General features: G+C 57.3%; 1 protein-coding gene across 1 annotated transcript; it reads left to right on the top strand.

Annotated features, from left to right (window-relative positions):
- The first annotated feature begins 12,292 nt into the window (after nucleotides 1-12,292).
- FAAH2 (fatty acid amide hydrolase 2) lies at nucleotides 12,293-19,976 on the top strand. Its single transcript, XM_065846862.2, has 11 exons — nucleotides 12,293-12,495; nucleotides 12,822-12,904; nucleotides 13,246-13,379; nucleotides 13,659-13,868; nucleotides 14,258-14,377; nucleotides 14,816-14,951; nucleotides 15,716-15,833; nucleotides 16,425-16,544; nucleotides 17,416-17,527; nucleotides 18,125-18,319; nucleotides 18,918-19,976. The coding sequence occupies exons 1-11, from the start codon at nucleotides 12,319-12,321 to the stop codon at nucleotides 19,091-19,093; spliced, it is 1,581 nt and encodes a 526-aa protein (XP_065702934.1). The 5' UTR covers nucleotides 12,293-12,318; the 3' UTR covers nucleotides 19,094-19,976.
- The last annotated feature ends 58 nt before the right edge of the window (nucleotides 19,977-20,034 follow it).

Here is a 20,034-nt window from a genome sequence, read left to right on the forward strand (position 1 = left end):
GCAATGAGTCTCTGACGAAACCTCCAGCCCCAACCATGCAGATCTACAGCATCTGCGGGGCCATCACTGCACCCCAGAAGCACAAGGTCACCCTGCAGCCTGCTGAATGGGAGTGCATCCCCCACCCCTGTACCTGAGAGAAAGCCAAAATGCCTCCATGGCACAGCTTAATGTAGCGACAAATACCAATCACGCCCACATATCGATCACCCAAGGGTTAATTAATTCTCTGTGCAGCACTTGCAGCAAACCAAGCGGTGCTGACAGAGCCAAGCAACAAACACAAGGGCTTTGCATCAGGGTCCACACTACTTTTCCAAGGGAACGGTCAGGACTTCTGTCACTAAGGCCACTTTAAATCAAGCTGGCCAAAGCACTGGGAAGTGTATTGCAGTAGTGTCCCAAAAGCAGCCTGGGGGACCCAGGGAGGAGGGCCCCGTGCTGCTCCAGGGCTTGCTGGGAGCATGGGGCACCCCAGCCATCCCGGGTACATGTGCATCCTCACACCGGTGGCTTTCCACAGGAGGGTGTGGGGCAGACAGCCTTTGGAAAGGGTCGTGTTGTGCCAGAGATCAGCTGCTGACGATCTACAAATGTTGCCCCAAATACCTGGATTTTCCTGCTGCCCAGGCAGCTGTGGATGCCACGCTTGCTCGTGGCTGTTGGTGGGGACACGCAGGCTTTCCAAACACACGTTGCGCTCCTTCGTCAGCACAGCCCTGGCCTCTTGGGGACACTTTGTGGAAAGCCATGTGTGACGTCAGGGTTTGAACACCGCTGCCTCGCAGGTGCCGGGGCTGTGGGGTGCAGCGCACGCCAAGCTGGCCAGCTCCGCTCCGCATGGCACGGCCCCTCCACAGGACCAGACCGCCCCTGGGGAAACTTCAGCACCCATTTATCGAGAGCTGTGTCTGCATCTGTTGAGGACACAGCAGGATCGCAGGGCAGAAGAAATGAGCTGCAGCTCCAGGGCACTAGCTGGTCAAATTAAATTGAGTTTTAGCGTGTTAATTACCATGCATCAGACAGCACATGATGGAGAACACCCTTTTCGTACTACAAACCTGCTTGTCTTTGAGATGTTTCCATTATGCCAGAAGACACATCAGGGCAGAACTGACCCAGGCAGCCTGGAGGGCCCAGGCAAGGTCACCCAGTGCCCCCAGGACACGTGCAAACAGGACCAGCATCACTGAAAAGCAAGTCCTTGGGATAGGGACCGTACCAGTGCAGGGCTCACCCCAACTTGTCCCATGTACTTGGAGAGGGAAAGCTGATGAGCAGTTCATCACCAGGATACAAGAACGGTTCCGCAGTGAGATCAGGGTGGCTGGGTCACCCTGGGAATGGTAGCACCCCAGCCCAGCCCTGTAGGGTGCCACCATGCCCCAGGTGACCCAACCACCCCTCACCTTGACTTGTGCTCAGGACAGCCCTTGCACAGCAGGGTTAATAGGGCCAGACAATGGCGGCCAGGACAGCGGCAGAGAGGTCTTTGCCTTGCTGGGACAGTCCCCCAGTGCGGTCAGACGTGCCTGCTGGAGGAGTGGAAAATTCCTCTCACTGTGCGGGCACTCCCTGCAACCCCAGCACATCAGCTGTTGTCTCACAGGACCTGGCATGCCCCGGAGTGTTTATCAACACTGTTTCGCAAGAGCCATGGCACACGGTTTGGCAGGGGCATGCAAGCTGCTTGGGCAATCAGCTCTTGGGAAACAGCCCCGCGGCCTGGCCAGGGCGGTGAGTCTGGGTGTCCGGTGGGGCTGTCATTGAGGTGGCCATCGGCACCTGATGGCCATACAGCATTTTCTCCTCCTGAACTCCAGGTACCGAGCTCCAAGCTTCGCTGCTGGCCCTCTCTCAGCCGCCCAGAGCCCTCCTCCGCGCTCCTCGCAGGCTGCTCGTACACAGCGCTGGTCTTTCTCGCTAGGTACCCATCACACAACTACCAGCAAAAAGACTGAGAGTTTAGCACCAATCCCACCAGTTTCTTCCAGCCTCCCTGCCTGCCCAGTTCTAGCAGTGTTATCAGGCTGTTAAACTCCGTACACTGAGATGCTCCATCTCATGCAACTCAGCACAGCCTTCACATGGGCACAAGAATGGGACAGTGCCAGTCTCCAAGGTGCTGTCCCACTCTTGGGTCCACAAAGCAGATCCCAGCTCCAGTATCTGTCCCTGAGTCACATCTGCATCCAGAGCTCCCCATAAACCTCCAAACACATCTCTTTGTCTTTGGTTTCACCTGGCAGGGTTGTAAATGAACCCAGTATGCTGGGCCCCCTTGCCCAAAACCTGCTGCCCCTTCTCCATTGGGGAAATGGCTTGGGGAGAGTTATCCCACTCCCTCCGAGGGGTTTGGAGATATCAGCAGGAGCAACACCATAAACATGATGATGGCACATCTGGCTGAGGGCTGCGTGCAGGCATGGCCCGGGCAGCAGCGTGCTGCTCACGAGCTGACGCAGGCCAGCGGGGCCAGCCTGTCCCCAGTTAACTTCAGACGTGCAGAACTGGCACAAACAGTCCCCTCGGGCAGGGAAGGAAGCAGGCACATCCTGAACAATGCTGGCTGGGCAGGACAGGGGACACAGAGCTACAAGCAGGCCAGCCCTCGAAACCAGTGTTAGCCCTGCCATTGCCCTGGCTGGCGCTGGAGGTGGCCCACCCTACCTCATGGTCTTGTGCACGGTCGTGCTCAGCAGGTGGTCACCAGGAGGGTGTTGAGAAGGCACAGTGTCAGCAGTGGTGTTCTGACTGCTGGAGATGCCCTGGAGCCCAGGAAATTTCTTAACTGTTCCTGAAATCTTGAGATGCACCCTGAAGCCCTGCTCAAGTGGGAAAGGGGTAGCTGGTTCATGGGGTGGGTGGCAATCCCCCGAGGGAAAAGAAACAAAGTGTGTGTCACCCCCAGCCCCTCAAAGGGGCCAGCAGCTCCCCTGGGCAGCTGCGCAGCAGCCTTCCCCAGCAGCCAAAGCCCTTCATAGTGGAGCTGGGGGTACAGGGACCGAGGGGGAAGTTCACAGAGAGGGGACCATCCAGAGAAGACCGGCAGGCTCCTGAAGTTAGCGTCACACAGACCCTTCCCCAAACCTCCCGTCAGCCGGCGCCGCTGGAGCCGCGGCAGAGAGCAGCCCTCCCGCACGCCAGCCAAGACGTTCGTCGGAGCAGAGGCATGCATAAACATTGCGTTTGATCAAGGACTCTGGGTGAACACAGTGTACTCTGGCTCCGTGCAGCGGGAACAGCTGCAGCCCTTGGGGCAGGGGCCAGCGACGCTCAACAGAGGTGGCAGAGCGACCTCCTGTGGCACTGTCCCGGCTCCGGGGTGCTCAGCACCACCACTGAGATGGCAGCAAGCCCGAAAGCACCCATCTGCCTGGTCCCACAGCTGTGCCAGAGTAAAGCTGTCCCCCTACTGCTGGTGGCTCTGGCTGCATCAGGAGGGCAGTGGCGGTGGTAACGCCATGCGAGGCTCGGTTTGGCCCAGCCCTCGTGCAGGCACGCTGGGCCGGGCATTGGGCTGGGAGAGCTTTGGCTGCAAACCCCACAGCTGCTCTGCGGTGTCTGTGGTTGCGACCCCATAGAAGCGTTTTACCCAGTCCTCTGCTGCACCAGCTCAGCCCCAGGGGAGCATCCCCACAAAGATGACTCCCACCACGGTCACCACTGCCCTGCCCCATAGCGACAGTGTGACCCACAGCTGGGCAAGACCTGCACCATCCCGAGCCTCAGCTGTGTTGTGAGGGGGGCACCAGCTGTGCCTGGCAGCCGGGACCCCACTGCTCTGGCCTGGTGGGTTGTTACAGGGTTTTCCTGCAGTGTCCACACATCTGGTGGTCCTGTCATGGCACATTGGAGTAGTGAGCTGGATAACCTGGCAGCCTGGTAGCTAGCAAGAGCTCACTGCAGGAGAAGACAAGGACTTGGGGAGCCAAGGGGGAATGCCTCTTTCTGAGAGCTGTTAGCAGCAGTTAAATAACAATGCAGTGAATAAATCAAATATTGACTTGTCTCAGTGGTGGCTTGCTCCAGTTTTTACTTCCGAGAGGGAAAGCAGCCCAGTGCGTGCCACCATGCCCGGCTGACGCTCGGCTCCTGGGTGCACTGGCGAGCGCTGTTGGGAGCCGACCGAGCCAGCAGACACAGCCCCCCCTTCGCCCCCACTTCTGCGGCAGCCCCTGCAGGGAGACAAAGCTGAAACAGCCCCTGATCCTTCAGACAGGCTTTCTGGGGAAAAATAGCCACTCTTTGTATCTCTAACTGGAATTGGAAATGGTGTCCCTGTGCCCACAGCTCCAGCAGGGCTGGGGCTTCCCTCCCCGCACTGACGGCAGGGCCATCGCTAACAGGGGGCTGCACTGTCCCCACCAGGACCCGACAGCGGTTCAGTGACAGCCAGGGTGGCCAAAGCACTCCAGCATCGCCATGAAGCGCAGGGTGTTGATGGCAAAACTTCTCCACCTCGTGGGGACTGCAGGGCAAGCACAGGCACCCACTCACACCCGCAGCTCTCGCAAAGGTGAACAGCTTCCCAAACCGACACAGAGAGCAAATGGACAACGAGGTGTCCCTGAGGGCTGTCCCATGCTGGAGCTCATTTGTTTGTGCTCCTGCACAGATCAAGTCCATGTGAACAGGTGAAGTCCATCCGGGTGGCCTTTTTGTGTGAGGTAGGGAGAGGATGCTCCAGCAACTGCCTCTGCAGAGCAGCACCCTGTGCCCACCACAGGGCACCAAAACCAGCCCCCAACAGGCGCGTCGGTGGTGGGGCCCCTGCAGACACTACCATGTTCCCAGACAGGCAGCACAGGATCCCCTCGGGGCCCTCCTGCTGCTCTAGTAATGGGGTGCTCAGGCCCCCAAAGTCACATTGGGGCTTAGCTTTGACACAGCCCCCAACTCCCTGGGGGCTGCTGGAGGAACAAGGGTGCTCGCCGTGGCATCTCTACCCTGTTCCCCAGCTGTCCCCAAAACCGGTCGTGCAGGGAGGAGGCTCAGCAGTGGGATATGGGTGACTGTGGAGCCATCCTGCCCCTGCCACTCACCGCAGAAACAATAACCAAGTCCAGAACCAAGAACACCCAAAGCCAGACCTCCGCGTTGAGCTCCAGCTCTGCTCCCTGACCGCCGTGGAGCACAGGGAGGGAGGAGATGGCTCTGCCCCTGCCTGCCAGGGAGCCACAGCTCCTGGCACACAGGGACCCCGACGCCTCCTCGGTGGCTCCTGTGCAGCCTGGGGCAGCCGGGACAGAAGGGGCAAGCTGGACTGCAGAGCTCACCCAGCCTGGCCCGCATCACTGTTGGCCCCACCAGACAGGCAATGCAGCCGCTTCAGACCCTCACCCCAGGGACTGTTTTGCCTCTGTGCCCAGCCGGGCTCCCCTGATCTGGTTGGAGTTTGAGCCAGCATTTCACTGACCAATATTGGCCAGTTTGCAGGGAAGCACAGTCCCAGATCTAGCAATATCCTCCCCAGCATGGCAGAGATGATGACATGGAAGAATATGAATAAAACTGCTGATGGCAAAGCAACATCTGCCTCTGCCTTAATTCTAAAGCCGCAGCCAGTGCTTGAGGGAGCAGCTCGAGGAAGGGAACCAGCACAGAAAACCCACCTGGAAGTGAGCTGGCATTTCTCCAGCATGGCCGGACTGACCCTGGCACCTTGCGCCACCAGGCAGCAAACCCTGACCACAGCGGGTGCTCCAGGCTGGGACGTGGGTCCCCAGGTGACTTGCTACAGCCACACTGCTGATCACAGAGCTGACCCACCATGAGCACAGCGCTCACGGTGCCAGGTTTGATGAGCTGTACGTCCCACCTGGGTGACACTTGGCTCTGCTCAATGGGGCAGCGGACATCTATTTTTAAATACCTACCTATATTTATCTGTGTAGGCAAGCACACCCTATTTGCAAAGCGATTTCTAACTTTCAGCTGGAAGTTTGTTGCCTGATACACTTCTCCAAGTGCCCATGCTCTCCACTACTGCAACTGGAAGTCCCAGTCTGCCCCAGCAGCTGCTCAATGGAGGCGTTGGAGCTCAGGCTCAAGAAACAGGTCTGGACTGACCTTTCCAGAGGCTTCATCCCCAGTAAGCCCTCTGGGGACGTGGTGGTTCCTGCTCCACAGGCACACGTATCTCACCATGGGGCTTTCTGCCTGGGAAGCCCCCAGCAAGGGTGCAGAGCACCCAAAATGCAAGGAGGCTTTCTGCAAACGCTGCCAGTAACTCAATCCCCACGGGAGGCTGCAATGCAAGAGGAGAAAACAACTCAGCTTCCCTTTGCGTTTACTCAGCTCAGTGTCAAAAGTACTATCAAACACATTCGCTTTCAAAGCACCTGAATGAAGTTCATGAACTTTGCTCCATGCTCCCTGAGAGGGCAAGCAGCTGCCTCTCTCTTCTGCCCCACAACTCCTGCCCTTGTCACCACCCTGGCCAGGGAGGCTCTAGGTGACATTTCTGCTTGTAGGGCTTCTAAACGGGCTTTTTTAGTTGTTGTTCCCAAATGTGGACACAGGTCCAGAAAGTATATTTCACTGCTCCGAAGGTGCACCTGTCCTTCATGACACCAGGTTGAGTGGGAGTGTTGATGTGCTGGAGGGTGGGAAGGGCATACAGAGGGATCTGGACCAGCTGGATTGATGGGCTGAGGCCAATTGTATGAGGTTCAACAAGGCCAAGTGCTGGGTCCTGCTCTTGGGTCACAACAACCCCTTGAACGCTGCAGGCTCTGGGAAGAGCGGCTGGAAAGCGCCCAGCAGAAAAGGATCTGGGGGTGTTGGTGACAATGGCTGAACATGAGTCAGTGTGTGCCCTGGCTTGTATCAGCACTAGCATGGTCAGCAGGACCAGGGCAGTGACCGTCCCTGTGCTGGGCACTGGGGAGGCCAAACCCCAAATCTTGTGTTCAGTTTTGGGCCCCCACACCAAGAAAGGCCTTGAGGTGCTGGAGCGAGTGGAGAGAAGGGAACGGAGCTGGTGAGGGGCTGGAGCACAAGTGTGATGGGAGCGGCTGAGGGACCTGGGGGGTTCAGCTGGAGAACAGGAGCTGAGGGGAGACCTTCTGATCTCTGAACTGCCTGAAAGGAGCTTGGAGCCAGGGGGGTCGGGCTCTGCTCCCCAGGAACAAGCGCCAGGAGCAGAGGAAACGGCCTCAAGTTGCACCAGGGGAGGTTGAGGTTGGATGTGGGGAACAATTTCTTCCCCAAAGGGCTGTGGGGCATTGGAACAGGCTGCCCAGGGCAGTGCTGGAGTCACCATCTCTGGAGGGTTGGACAGACGGACATGAGGTTCTCAGGACATGGGGCAGTGCCAGGGGTGGGTGATGGTTGGACTCAATGATCGTAAGGGTCCTTTCCAACCAAAATGATTCTGTGACTCTGCCCCTCCGTAGGTGGTTACAAATCCAACCTGGTAAGCAGGAGCAGTCTTCTGGCACCATCCTCGGGACACTCCTTGGGCACAGCAAGGTCTTGCCCCCAGCACCGGGGCCCTGAGATTCCCAAAAAGAGCAGAGTGCCCTCAATCCCATTTCCCAAGGGAGGTCGGGGTCATTTGAGGGAAGTGGGTGCTCTCATCACACGTAGCAATAAATGCCTCAGATGCACTTGTCAGACTCCACTGCTTGACTTCAGATGTTGTTTTGCAAGGACATCCAGCCCTCTGTCCCGCTGTCAAGGTTTGATTGCAGGGCGTCAATAAACCATGGCAGATGTTTTGTTAACCCTCTCCCCCCAAACCCCCTTCCATCCCCCCTCCCCACTAAGTACAGGCGATAGGAGGGCAAAGAGAGACAAAGAGAGAGTTGGAAAAAGTTAAAAATGTTTTACTAATGCTACTTATAAAATAGAGAAAATAATACAAAATATACAAAACCAATTTTGAAAGTCCCAGCAACTCAGAACTGCTCCAGAGACCTGGAAGTCCTGGGTTGGACTCTGCAGCAAATTGGAACTGGATTCAAGGATTCAGGGTCTGTCACTAGGCCTCAGATTTGCAGGGACGACTCGCAGGGTCCTTCCCAGATGTCAGCCATAGTTGAAGAAGGGAAAAAAGGGCAAAAAGGGACGAGGCCCTTGTGATCTCCCATTTTAAATGGTGTCATGACATGGATGGGATGGAATACTTAGTTGCTCAGTTTTAGTCACCTGTTCAGTTCGCTCCTCCTTGCCCCTCTCACTTAAGGGACGTGTATCCTTATCAGTGACCTTGCATTCCATTGCTGTGTCTCCCAAAACATGTATCCAGCTTCAAAAAGGTGCAGTTACTAAGAAGGGTTTAGCTGAAATAAAAATTCACTTAGAAGAGAAACCGGTCTTGATTTTAACAAAACCAGGACACCCGCCCAGCGCAGCCCTGTCCACCCCAGCTGCAGGAGGGTGCACGGCCGTGGGGGAGCAGCCGCACAGATCCTGCCTTCACCAGCGGCTGCAGAAACTGGTTTGGTGCCCCAGGGACCTCCAGGTGCCCCTCCATGCGCCCCAGGAGCCCCAAGTGCCGCTCGGTGCACCCCAGGGCCTGCAGGTGCCTTTCTGCCTGTTCCCAGCACCTGCCCGGGCAATGCAGGAGCGGTGATGGCTGCTGAGAGCAAGCCCAGGGCACAGAGGTTTCTCTGCGTGCCGGTGCTCCACCGTGCTCCACCCGCACACTCCGGGCCGGCTCCTGGCGGGTCAGTGGATGGGAAGGCAGAGCACAGCATCCCTCACTGGTGGGTCTGGCTAAGAGCAGGCTTGTGGGAACCACCATTAAACTTGGGTTTATTTCTGGGATCAGCTGGGAATTAAACATCTGAGTCGCTGTGTTTAAATACGAACCTTTAAATGTCCCTTCCTGCCTCCCCCACCCCAGCACTATTCTAACCAAACCCCAGTTTTCTCCTGAAGCTTTATTTTAAGGGTGTTTTAAATGACGGATGTTGCAAAGGAAAGAATTGTGCTGTCAGGCTCTCTTTCTTCATTTAATTTCCCAAAAGGTATTTTTTCTGTGTTGGGGAAAAGATCAAGAAGAGCTTTGGAGAGCTCAGTGACAGCGACCAGAACACATCACTGTCACTTAGCACACAGCCACTTAGTGCTTACACATGCAGACATACAGCAAGCACAACCACTCTGGCTTTCCCATGTTCTTGCTAATCTCTCAAGGGTTTTTTAAGCCTTTGGCAATAATGAAACAACTGGGGATAACGACAGGGATAAATTCCAGGAGCGCAAGAGCCTGAATCACATTTTTCTTCCAGCCAGCTGCTGTGTCTCAGGATAAAGCGGTGGGACAGGTTGGATGTGTGAGCTTTGTTACATATTTCCAACCTCCTTGCTCGTGGCTGCTTGTTTTTTAATCAGATTGGAGTTAACCGGCTTCTTAGTGTGTGTATGGGGTGGTGTTTGGTTGTTTGGTTCTGGTAACTGAAAAGCAGCCTTAACCAATTTTGACCTTAGGTTTCCAGATCTTAGCATTTTATTTCTAGAGCACCTTCTATCCTATTTTTCCATTTTTCATGGAAACGAAGGTCCACTGGGCTACCATGAACTGTGGTAGTTGCTCTTTTGGCTTGAGTCCCAGAAATCTCACCAGCTTGACCTAATGAGAAGCAGCTCAAGCTGCTATCTGGGGCAGCGCCGCTGTACAGCATGACCAGCGGGTACAGGAGGAGCTCGTGCCAAGTATGCAGCAGCTGATCCGGTATGAATTTCAAAGCTCTGTTCTCAATAGTTGAAAGACAAAGATTAAGGGAGACACTTTCCATGGCAAACAAGAAGCCAAAGCTGGGCAAATGACACAAGCGGTGCTGGGATTACATTTAGGAGGGACATTCTCTCCCTGCCTCCCTTCAGAGGACACATTTTACTGTTCTAGCTCTGGAAGAAGTCTATGGGACAGCTGACTTACCCAGGCCACTCCTGAGCTCCGAGGAAGTTCGTCATCCCTACTGCCATCCCTGGCAAACTGGAGATGCAACTGCCAACACTGCCAGAAGATTCCACAAGCCAGGTTTTAACAAGACCTGAGTTACGGTTTCTTCTAAGCAGGTGACTTTGGGGCTCTGTTAAGCCACAATTGTACAGAGATGCAGCTGCGAGGAAAGGTTTGGGTACATGCACAAACCTTTCCAACCTATACCTCTGTGACCTGGGGCTGTGCAGGTGCTTAGATATTGTGGGGTAAAAGGCAAAGTCTACATCAGGATCCAGATAAGGCCACAGGCGTTCCAGCAACACCAGGGAAATGGAAAAAGCAGCTTTTAACCCATCTTTGTGCTGTCATCCAGACGCACGCTGGCCTGCTGAGGAAGCACCGAGCCCAAGCCCTGCTTGTCACCTGTCCCGAGCCAGCCAGTGTGTGGGCGCTTGTCACCTATCCCCAAGCCAGCCAGCGTGTGGGTCAGGGTAGACCTGCCATGGGTGATTGAAATCAGCAGGGGACAAGTGTTTCCCTTGTGCCTGTAGGAGTACAGGACTCCGGCACCTTTTAGAGCCGGAGGGGTCTTTCTGAGCCCCTCAGATGTGCCTGGGGACTAAACCTACGAGTGGACGGAGCAGCTGTTTGTGCTTTCCTAGGGCAAAGGAAACTAACTCCAAGCAGGAAAGCGGCTTTGCCATTCCTTCTCTCCTCTTCTCTGTTCACATTAGGCAGGAAACAAAGGTCTCTTTGATAAGATTTTGTAAAAAAAAAATAACTACTATCAAGAATACTTTAATGTTCATCTCGGGTTTTTGTGGGACAGAGGTCAATCCACTCTCCTCCCAGGGTGTGTATGCTGCAGATTATTTTCATAAATGTTCACTTGCTGACTTTGCAGTCATAAAACATTTTCACAAGAAAGGTATCCCCTCATCTCCCTTGCTTTTCACTGATAACTGCCAACTATGTTGAAAGAGATGCAATAAGGCCAGTTCAGATGCTGCTTAAATACTTGCTTTAAAAGACATTATTTTTTTTTCCCAGCATTACCAGTTCTTGTAAGTTTTGTCTTGAGGGTTGAAGAAGTGCTCTTCCCGTTCCTGTCATCAAGCAACTGAAAAATCTCAGTCCTTGTTTGAAAATAAGTGCGTTAATTGCTGCCTTTTACGAGGTGAAAAGCCTGAGAATGAAGCTTACTGTTTAAAACGGAAGGAACAATATAATTAAACGACAACTTTAAGCGGATCAGCATTAAGGTCCTGTAGGCTGGTCACACCCTGCAGTTTGTGCAGAGCTGCACCCTGGGGACAGGTTTTGGATGTGGACAGGCAACCTGTGCGGGAAGGGAGCGCGTCCTGCTCACCCGCCGGATGCAGCCCTGGGGCACCGGGATGTGCTGCATGCAGGAAACAACTGTTTTGCAAATATAATAGGCTCAATTTTTTTAATAACGATATTGCAGCACCGGGTATTCTACCTAAAGGCAGGCACAGGTAATAGGGTAAAAAGTCCCTGCTTATATCCCACCCAAATCCTGGTCGCAATTTCCCTTCCCTGTTGCCCATTGGTTGGTACTTCAGGGTTTACAGAGCACCCGACCCTGCCTCAGTTTACATACAACATTCTTCCCCTTATCAATCTATTTAAGACACCGATTCCTGGTACTTCGGCTGCCCTTCCCCCTAAATTAACTTGTAAATACAGGCATCAGTATGCATGCAGGTATCAGTATATGTTCCGGGAAGAGACTGTGGTTTGCATTAAGGATTCACAGTCCGATGTCTCGGTCCTTCCCCCCTGCTGGGTCAGGCGCCAGGCCCTCAGTCATGTGACAACAGTTCTTCGCTAAACGTTCCTTACACTGCAGCTCAGCCCCGGCCCCCCGGCTCCTTCCACGCCTCGTCCGGGGCATCCTGTCGGTGAAGCTCTTCCACAGACACGGATGTCACTGCTCCAGACACGCGTGGGGAGCGCAGCGTTTGCTCCCCGGGCTGTTTGTAACCTCTGCCATTCTCTCCATCTGCACAGGTGACTCTCTCCCCTCGGCCATGTGCTCCGCAGGGTGCTGGGTGGCTGCGGCGGGGCACTCGGGGGAAGCAGCTCCCCTTTCCCTGCTCTGCATCCCCCTCCGCCTGGGCCCGTGTGTTTTAGTTCGCTTTTAGCACCAGCGGCTGTAGTTACCCCAGAAGAGCAGGGAGAGGCGAATCTCCACGGCTTCCAACACCGCTGGCAACCGCGGCGCCGAGCAACGAGGCCGCCGGGCCCCGCGGGCAGCGACCCCGCTTCGGGCGGCGTGTCCGGCCCGCGCCGCGCGTCTGCGGTTGCTGCGGCAACGCGGGCGGGGCGCTGACGTCACATCCGGCGGCGGATGGCTCCGCCCCGGGGGCGGGGGCCCGGCGGCAGCGGCGGCCATGGCGCTGTCGCGCGCGGAGCGGTGGCTCGTGCTGCTGCTGCGGCTGCTGTCGCGCGCGGGCCTGGCGCTGCTGGGGCTCGTGGCACCCGCGCCGCCGCGCGCCGTCCCGCCCCCGCGCCACCCGCTGCTGCTGCTGCCCGCGCGGCGGCTCGCGGCGCGCCTGCGCGCGCGGCAGGTGCGGCACTGCGGACCGGGACCGGGACCGGGACCGGGGGGCGGGGGCGGGGCGGGGGCGCAGCCCGGGCTCACAGCCTTCCCCGCGCCTCTGGAAGGGATCGCTGGCGGAGGGCGGGCCGGGATGCCCGGTGTCCTTCCCGGTGTCCTTCCCGGTGTCCTTCCCGGTGTCCTTCCCGGTGTCCTTCCCGGTGTCCCCTGTGCCCTTCCGCGGTCTCCCAGCCCGGTGCCCGGGGTGCCCTGTGTCCTTCCCGGTGTCCCGGCCCTTGGAAGCCGCCCAGCCCCGCCCGCGTCTGAGCGCGGTTTCTGCCGTGTTTGGTGTTGCAGGTGACGTGTGTCGAGGTGGTCGAGGCGTATGTGGAGAGGGTCAGGGAGGTCAACCCCCTCATCAATGCCCTGGTCAAGGACCGGTAAGTGGGGAGCGGAGGAGACAGTTGTGGGGCCCCCCCGCCTTCCCAGGCCAGGTGCCGCGTCTCACCGGGGTCACAGCAGCCCTGTGCAGCCCGGCTGCCCATGCACGGCACTGTGCCGGTGCTGGGGCCGCTACCAGCACTGCTGGCGGCAGCCTGGCCGGATGCAACAGCGAGTGGCTCTCATAAAGACCAGGAAGAAGAGCTGGGGAAGTCTCACCTTCCATTATTGGCTGCTGTGCACTGAGCACCTGCCTGCCCTGCAGAGACACTTGCTCCTTCCCAGCACCTTGGAGCTGGAGAGGTACCCCAGAGCATCTCCACCAGTTGCTTCTTTGCAGGTTTGAGGAGGCGCTGCAGGAAGCCCGGCAGGTAGATAAGCTGCTCTTGGAGGGCCCTGACAATGACTACTTGGAGGAGAAGTTCCCCTTGTTAGGTGTTCCCATCACCGTCAAGGAGGCCTTTTCTCTGCATGGTGGGTTTGCCTTTGCTTCTCTCAGCCACATGCTCCGCAGGGTGCTGGGTGGCTGCGGCGGGGCACGCGAGGGAAGCAGCTCCACTTTCCCTGCTCTGTATGCCCCTCCACCTGGGCTCATGTGTTTTAGTGCTTTTAGCACCCAAACCCTGCAGGGGTTGTGGTCCCCTTGGTGGGGACATGGTCCCTGTGACCGGCCTTGCAGCCCGCTGCTGCCAGGGTGATCTCGGGGCAGCTGGCCCTGACGCCTCCCTCCATCTGCCGACCCTGGCCCTACAGGGATGCCCAACACCTCTGGCTTGGTCAGCCGCCGCAACGTGATCGCCACCTCGGACGCGCCGGTGGTGTCCCGGCTGAAGCAGGCTGGTGCCATCCCGCTGGGCGTGACCAACTGCAGCGAGCTGTGCATGTGGTTCGAATCCAGCAACAAGGTCTACGGCCGCACCAACAACCCCTATGACCTGCAGAGGATCGCAGGTGGCAGCTCAGGTGAGCCCCGGTACCTCAGCACGGTCCTGCACGAGCAGCGGGTTAAAATGCAGCAGGGAAAGGAGCTCGCAAGCCCTGTGCACACTGCTGTGACTTGTCACTGGGCTCCTGCCGAGCTCACCAGCAGGACACCATTTGGAGGTCCAGCTGCGTTACACCTCCTGGGTGTTACACCCAGCATTGCTTTGGCTCGCTCTGACTCGGTGTGCAAACAGCTGGGGAATCCCGTTGGCCCACGTACCCCAGCTGTACCCCAGATGCCACTTAAAGCCAGGGCAGCTCCCACCCAGTCTGTGTGCAAACAGAAGCGGCTGCCATGAAGTGTTCCTGTTGTGCTGGATGATTTGCACTATAAGCTTGTGGTTTTTGCTACGTTTTCTCCCGTGTAGGCGGGGAGGGCAGTGTTTTGGGAGCTGCTTGCTCAGTCATAGGTGTGGGCTCCGACATCGGCGGCAGCATCCGGATGCCTGCCTTCTTCAACGGAGTCTTCGGCCACAAACCCACAACAGGTAAAGCAGATGTGAGATTCTTATCCCCTCCCCTGCAGAAATGCCAGGAGGCGGCTGCTCCTGTGCTGTGCTTGTCTCTGGTGGAGGTGCCGTAAGGGGACAGGCAACTTCTTGCATGGGACAAGCCCGCTGCGTGCGCACAACCTGGCCTTGGCAGTGGGGAGCAGTTTGGTGGCAGAACACCAAGCGTGTGGGAGGTTTTATAGCCCTGCTGTTTTGTCCTCAGCGTGGGATGTTTTCCAATGTCAGGATCTGCTGCTGGGGTGTTTCCCTGGCAGCTGGCATCCCAGCTGGATGCTTTTCCTCCTTTCCTTATCCCCTGCACTTTGTTATCAGCTTGCAGTCCCTGGGTGCCATGCTCCCCTGGCTGGGGGGGATGCCCGGGGTGCTCGTGGACGCTCGCAGGGTGGTCGCCAGCGTCTCCCTCTGTGCTCGCAGGGGTGGTGCCCAACGACGGCCAGTTCCCGATCGCCCAGGGGGTGCGGACCAGCTTGCTGTGCACAGGGCCCATGTGCCGCTATGCAGAGGACCTGGAGCCGATGCTGAGGGTCATGGCCGGTTCTGGAGTCAACAAGTAAGTTTTTCCTTCTGCTTTGAGCTGCTGAGTTGGCCGCTTTCTGGGCAGTGCGGCCGCCAGTCCCGTTTGGTGTACTATACAGGTCTGCACCACCCAGGTTGCTTGTTGTTGGCTTCTTCCTCCGCCCTGGGTTCAGCAGGACCCTTGCGGCCAGGGCTGTCCTTCCCACCACCCAGCCCTGGTCAGCCAGGTCCTCCTCGCACAAAGACTTCACCTGTGAGCTGCTCCGTCCAGCAGGGCCCTTCCCCCCAGGGCTGGCCTTTCCTTTGGGTTTTACACGTGCTTTTTCCTGTTGCTGAATAATGAGTTTTCCACCCCACACCATGGCCCCGTTTGGTCTCTTCACAGGTCTGTGCGACCTTTTGTGCGCACAGTGGAGATGGGGTGGAGCAGGCAGGTCCTGCTTCTTGCTGCAGCCTCCACACAGTTGCTTTTTCCATTACTGCTTCTGTTTCTCGGTGGCTCTTGTGGTGCAATCCCCACCTGGGCCGTGGCCAGGGTCTGTAATTACAAGGTGCATCTTGAGAGATGAGGGTTTTCCTAAGAGCACTGAATATGCAGAACTAGCAGGGGGTGACAGCACGGCTGGGCTGTGGGCAGCAGGTGTCTGTGTGTCTGCAGGGACTCTCCTCCCCACCTTGATGGGTGTCCTCAGGACATATGGGGTGTCCTGAGGTTGCATTAACAAGCGCGTGAGCAGCTCTGGCAGCTGGGGAGGAACTAGAGACAGATTTGTGAGCCAAGTGCTGTTCCTTTCCCAGGCTGAAGCTGGATGAAAAGGTGTCACTGGGCAAAATAAAGTTTCACTGCATGGATCATGACGGCGGGTCCATTTTTGTGTCGCCCGTGGACAAGGAGATCTTGCAGGCCCAAAAGAAGGTAGGAAGGAAGGAGGGGAGATTGCATCTCACTGGGGTGAGCCTGGAGATAAAACCTGGGGAGACCAGTCCGAGGAGCCCCTTGGAGAGGAGACGCACTGCGGTGTTAGTGGGTCCTGCAGGGGCCAGCGGGATGGGGCAATGCAAGCAGCTGCAGGCGCCCTTGCTGGGGTGACCGTGTGTTGGAGCGCACCGTGGTCTCCAAAGTTTTTTGGCACAATTTCCATTGCAATAGTTCCATTTTGCTTTCTTAACGTCTCTTGTCTGTGTTACGGAGACCTGGGAGTGCAGTGCACCGCAAAGGGCTGGCTGTGTGTTCGCAGGCTTCCCAGGACTGCTGCCTGGCATTTAGCAAAGGAACTTCTTTGGTTTTCAATGAAGTACTCTGTGCTGCTCTTGGTGCTGTTCTGGAGCATCGCTGGGCTGGCATGCAGGGCTGTTTGGGGTTGTTATCGGCTGGAGGAGGTCCCGTGCTCACGATCCCCTGCGTGGCAGCAAAGAGAAGCAGCCCCTGGGCTTTCCCCAGTTTCCATGGACTGACCTCAGTGCATCACGTTCTCCTGGAAACAAACCCTTCCTGCTCTTCCCTTAGGTGGTGGAGCACCTCAAAGGCGAGTTGGGGGTCCAGGTTCAGCCGGTGGCGATCCACAAGATGAAGTATTCTTTCCAGATCTGGTCAGCCATGATGTCATCCAAGGACAGCGATGGGCAGGTGTGTCAGACCAGGCTGGTGAGTTGCCGGCACCAGGGGAGAATCGGCTGTTCGGAGCCAGCCATGGAGAGCTGCAGGCGCTCTCTGCTCCGTTTGTCCCCCCAGTCCTCCTTTCATCTCTCCAAAGCTCCACAGCCCCTTCTCCCTTGCTTTCCCGTGAGGTGACGATGTGGCTCCCAGCAGAGCAGCGTGGTTTAGGGACCTTTTCTGTGCAGGCTGGTAGATCAGCCAAGCAGGCAGCGCCCTGCCTCACTATTGCCTCTGTGCTACGTCTCCTGACGTTGCAGGTTGGGATTAATACCCGTTAGGATGCTGGGACCGAGGTAGGGCATTAGCAGGTTTTCACCAGCAGTCCTGCATGTGTTATTTTGTCCTTGAATTGTAGCCCCTGCGCCATGCTCTCTACATATATGAAAGTATTTTGTAGCAAGAATAAACCCTCAGCAGTATTATACCTTGTGCATTCCTCCCATGCAGGCAGCGGTGAGAAATAAATCAACCTCACCTTGCCAAGGACTGGCCCCCTCTGCCTCCTTTTTCCAGATCCCACAGCTGTATGACAGCAATAAATGCCTCCAGGAGACATCTGGAGCATCATCCCTTGCATCGTGTCAGAGCAGGGACGCTGGAAGGGGCTGCATTGGGGGGCTCTTCCTCCGCAGCGCAAGGTCCTGTTCTTGCTGTCTCTGGCAGGAGAGATGCTCCTGCTGCTGCTCTGCCTTGGTGCTACAGCCGTGTCACTCTCCTGACGGGCATCTCTTGTCTGGAAATGGGAACAGCGTGCTTGGGATAACGGGACAGCAGGAGATTTCGCTGTAGTTAGGTTGTTCTTCCCCGTGGCGCTGATGGAGGGAGCGTGTGTGTGTTGCAGGAGGCACAGCTGTTCACCGACCTGCTGGGGGATCACGGGAAGCCGGTGTGGCCGCTGTGGGAGCTGGTGAAGTGGCTCGTGGGGATGTCGTCCCACACCCTCCCAGCTATCGGTAAGACCGGGAGGAGCCCCGGGGCGGTGGTGGGGTAGATGAGTTGTTAAATGAAAATAGTGCCCTGCGAAGGGACTCTGGAGATCGCACCAAGCAGGCTCAGGCTGGTTTTTGTAATAACACTCAATGTCTTCGAGTCAAACACATACTCAAGGGGGAGCTGGCTGGGTCTTTGATAACTGGGACTGGATATCCTGGGAGAAGGAGAAGTGGGGACAACAGAGCTGTAGGCAGGGGGTGCTGCTGCCCAAACTGCTTGGGGTAGAGGGAGCCAGGCAGGGGTCTGCACTGCTCTCATTTCATTGCAGCAGATGCCAGAGAACCCTAATTAGCATTGTCATGCTGGTGTTTAATGAGTGCTGAGGTCACTTTGCCAGCTCTGCTCAATCCCAGTGGCTGGAAAAACTCCTTGAAGTGACGGGCAGGCTGGAAGCCTTTGTCTGGGCAGAGATGGGGACACTGCCGGCAGAGCCCTGCGATCCACGCTGGGAGCCGCGTGATGGCAGAGGGGGGACGCGGGGGCTGGAGGGGTGCACCGAGTCTGCCTGACCCACAGTCCTCTTGCTCTCTGTTGCTGTTTGTGCCTGTGCCCTGCAGCCCTGGGCCTGACGGAGAAGCTGGTGAAACTCAACCCTGCTGGGAATGCCAAGCTGGTGAGCATGGCGAAGAGCTTGCAGGAGGAGATGGAGGCCCTGCTGGGGCCGGATGGGGTGCTCCTCTACCCCTCCCACCCCACCGTAGCTCCCAGGCACCACTCCCCCATCTGCACGCCCTTCAACTTCGCCTACACAGGTGAGCGGCTGTGACCCCGCTGCTGGGGGACCAGCAGGGCCACGGGGGGCAGCGCGGGCTGGGACCCGGGGTATCTCACCCAGAGATTTTTCCATCGCTGCTCCAGAACGTGGTCATGCTTTAAAACCATGTGGCATTTTACCTGCTGTCTGCAGCATGGCAGGTTTGATTGAAATGTGTGATCTAGGGGCTCACCTGCCCCAGCAGGATGTGCTCACGCTGTTACAGCTGGGGTTTAGCAGGCACCTGAGAGCTGCACAGCACAATTTGGGGCTCTCTGCGTGACTTTCCTGCCACTCAAGCTCCTGGACGCCAGTGCTTCATTGCAGTGCTGTCTGGCTATGGAGGGATGGTGCCTGGGCAGGAATGGCCCAAAGTAGATCTTGGCAAGTGCCACATAAGTGTGTCATTGCTCTTGGGTGCAATTTTCATATATGATATGGGCACTGGGAACCTCTGACTAGTGATGTCCCCTTGTCATCATGTCTCTGCACTGCTCCGGCAAGGACCAGCTCCCAGGAGCCCAGCCTGGGGTGGCAGAGCCGGGCAGTGATTTGTCCCAATGCTGTTTGCTCTGATGCAACCTTCTCTCTTCCAGCCATCTTCAATGTCCTGGGCTTGCCGGTGACGCAGTGCCCGCTGGGCCTGAGCAGCGAGGGCCTGCCGCTGGGCATCCAGCTGGTGGCAGCCTCCTACAACGACCACCTGACGCTGGCGGTGGCCCGGTATCTGGAGAAGGCCTTTGGAGGGTGGGTTTTACCTGGGCAAGTTTAGCCTGGACTTCTGGCACTGCAGGGGGGCAGGGATGGAGACAGCAGCACTCAGTGAGGTGCTGGCCAGCGCTGATGCCTGAGCCCATCATGGCAACACCTGCCCCTCCACACCCCGCCTTGCACCCCCGGCACAGCCAGCAGTGCCTCCAGCCCCAGGGGCAGCCGGACTGTTGCTGCTGGAGTTGGCTTCTCCCTGCAGCAGCCTCTGCCCCTCGGGACCTGCAGTGCCATGGGTTGGCAGCAGGCATCCTGCCTGCAGCGGGCAGCTCTCTGGGTCTGGAGGTGGCTGTCTCTGTAACACTTGCTGCTTCCAAGATGCCGAGTGAAAGCTGGGGAGAGGAGGTGCTGCCACTCTCCTCGGGGACACCTGCCCAGCAGCACCCTCAGGGTGCCCTGTGTGCATCCATCTTCTGTGGCCCGCAGGGCTGGGACTGCACCCACTGCACCACAGGCTCACCGGCTCCTGTAGCCTCCCTGAGCTGCCTGGGGGCTTCCCCCACACTCTAACGGACAAGGGAGAGGGGCTGAGGGTGCTGGAGGCAGCTGTACGCTCATCTCACCACCAGTGCTTTGTGCGGTGGATGGTGCTGGGCTCTGCCCGTTGCAGAGCTGGGAGGCGAGGGAGAGGGAGCTTTTGCTCGAGTGAGCTTTTGACAGCACTGGAAGAGCTCTTTAAATGCTTCTCTCCACGTGCTGAGACAGCTAAACCATCTCCTGCCTGTGTCGCCTTCACTTTCTGTCCCCGGGGATCACCCCACCTGGTTGGCGTCCCCTGCCCTCCCGAGCAGGTGCAGGCAGAACCACGGGCAGCTGCCTGTTCCTGGGGCGGGCAACAAGCTTAACATGTTTTCAGCGAGGATGGTATTAAAGAGTCTGTCCTGTTTGCTGCCGGCTGTGCGTCTGTGTTCCCAATAGCTGTTGTCCTGCAGCCGTGGGGCTGCC

This window comes from Patagioenas fasciata, chromosome 11, assembly GCF_037038585.1.
Source record: "Patagioenas fasciata isolate bPatFas1 chromosome 11, bPatFas1.hap1, whole genome shotgun sequence".
Classification (NCBI taxonomy): domain Eukaryota; kingdom Metazoa; phylum Chordata; class Aves; order Columbiformes; family Columbidae; genus Patagioenas; species Patagioenas fasciata.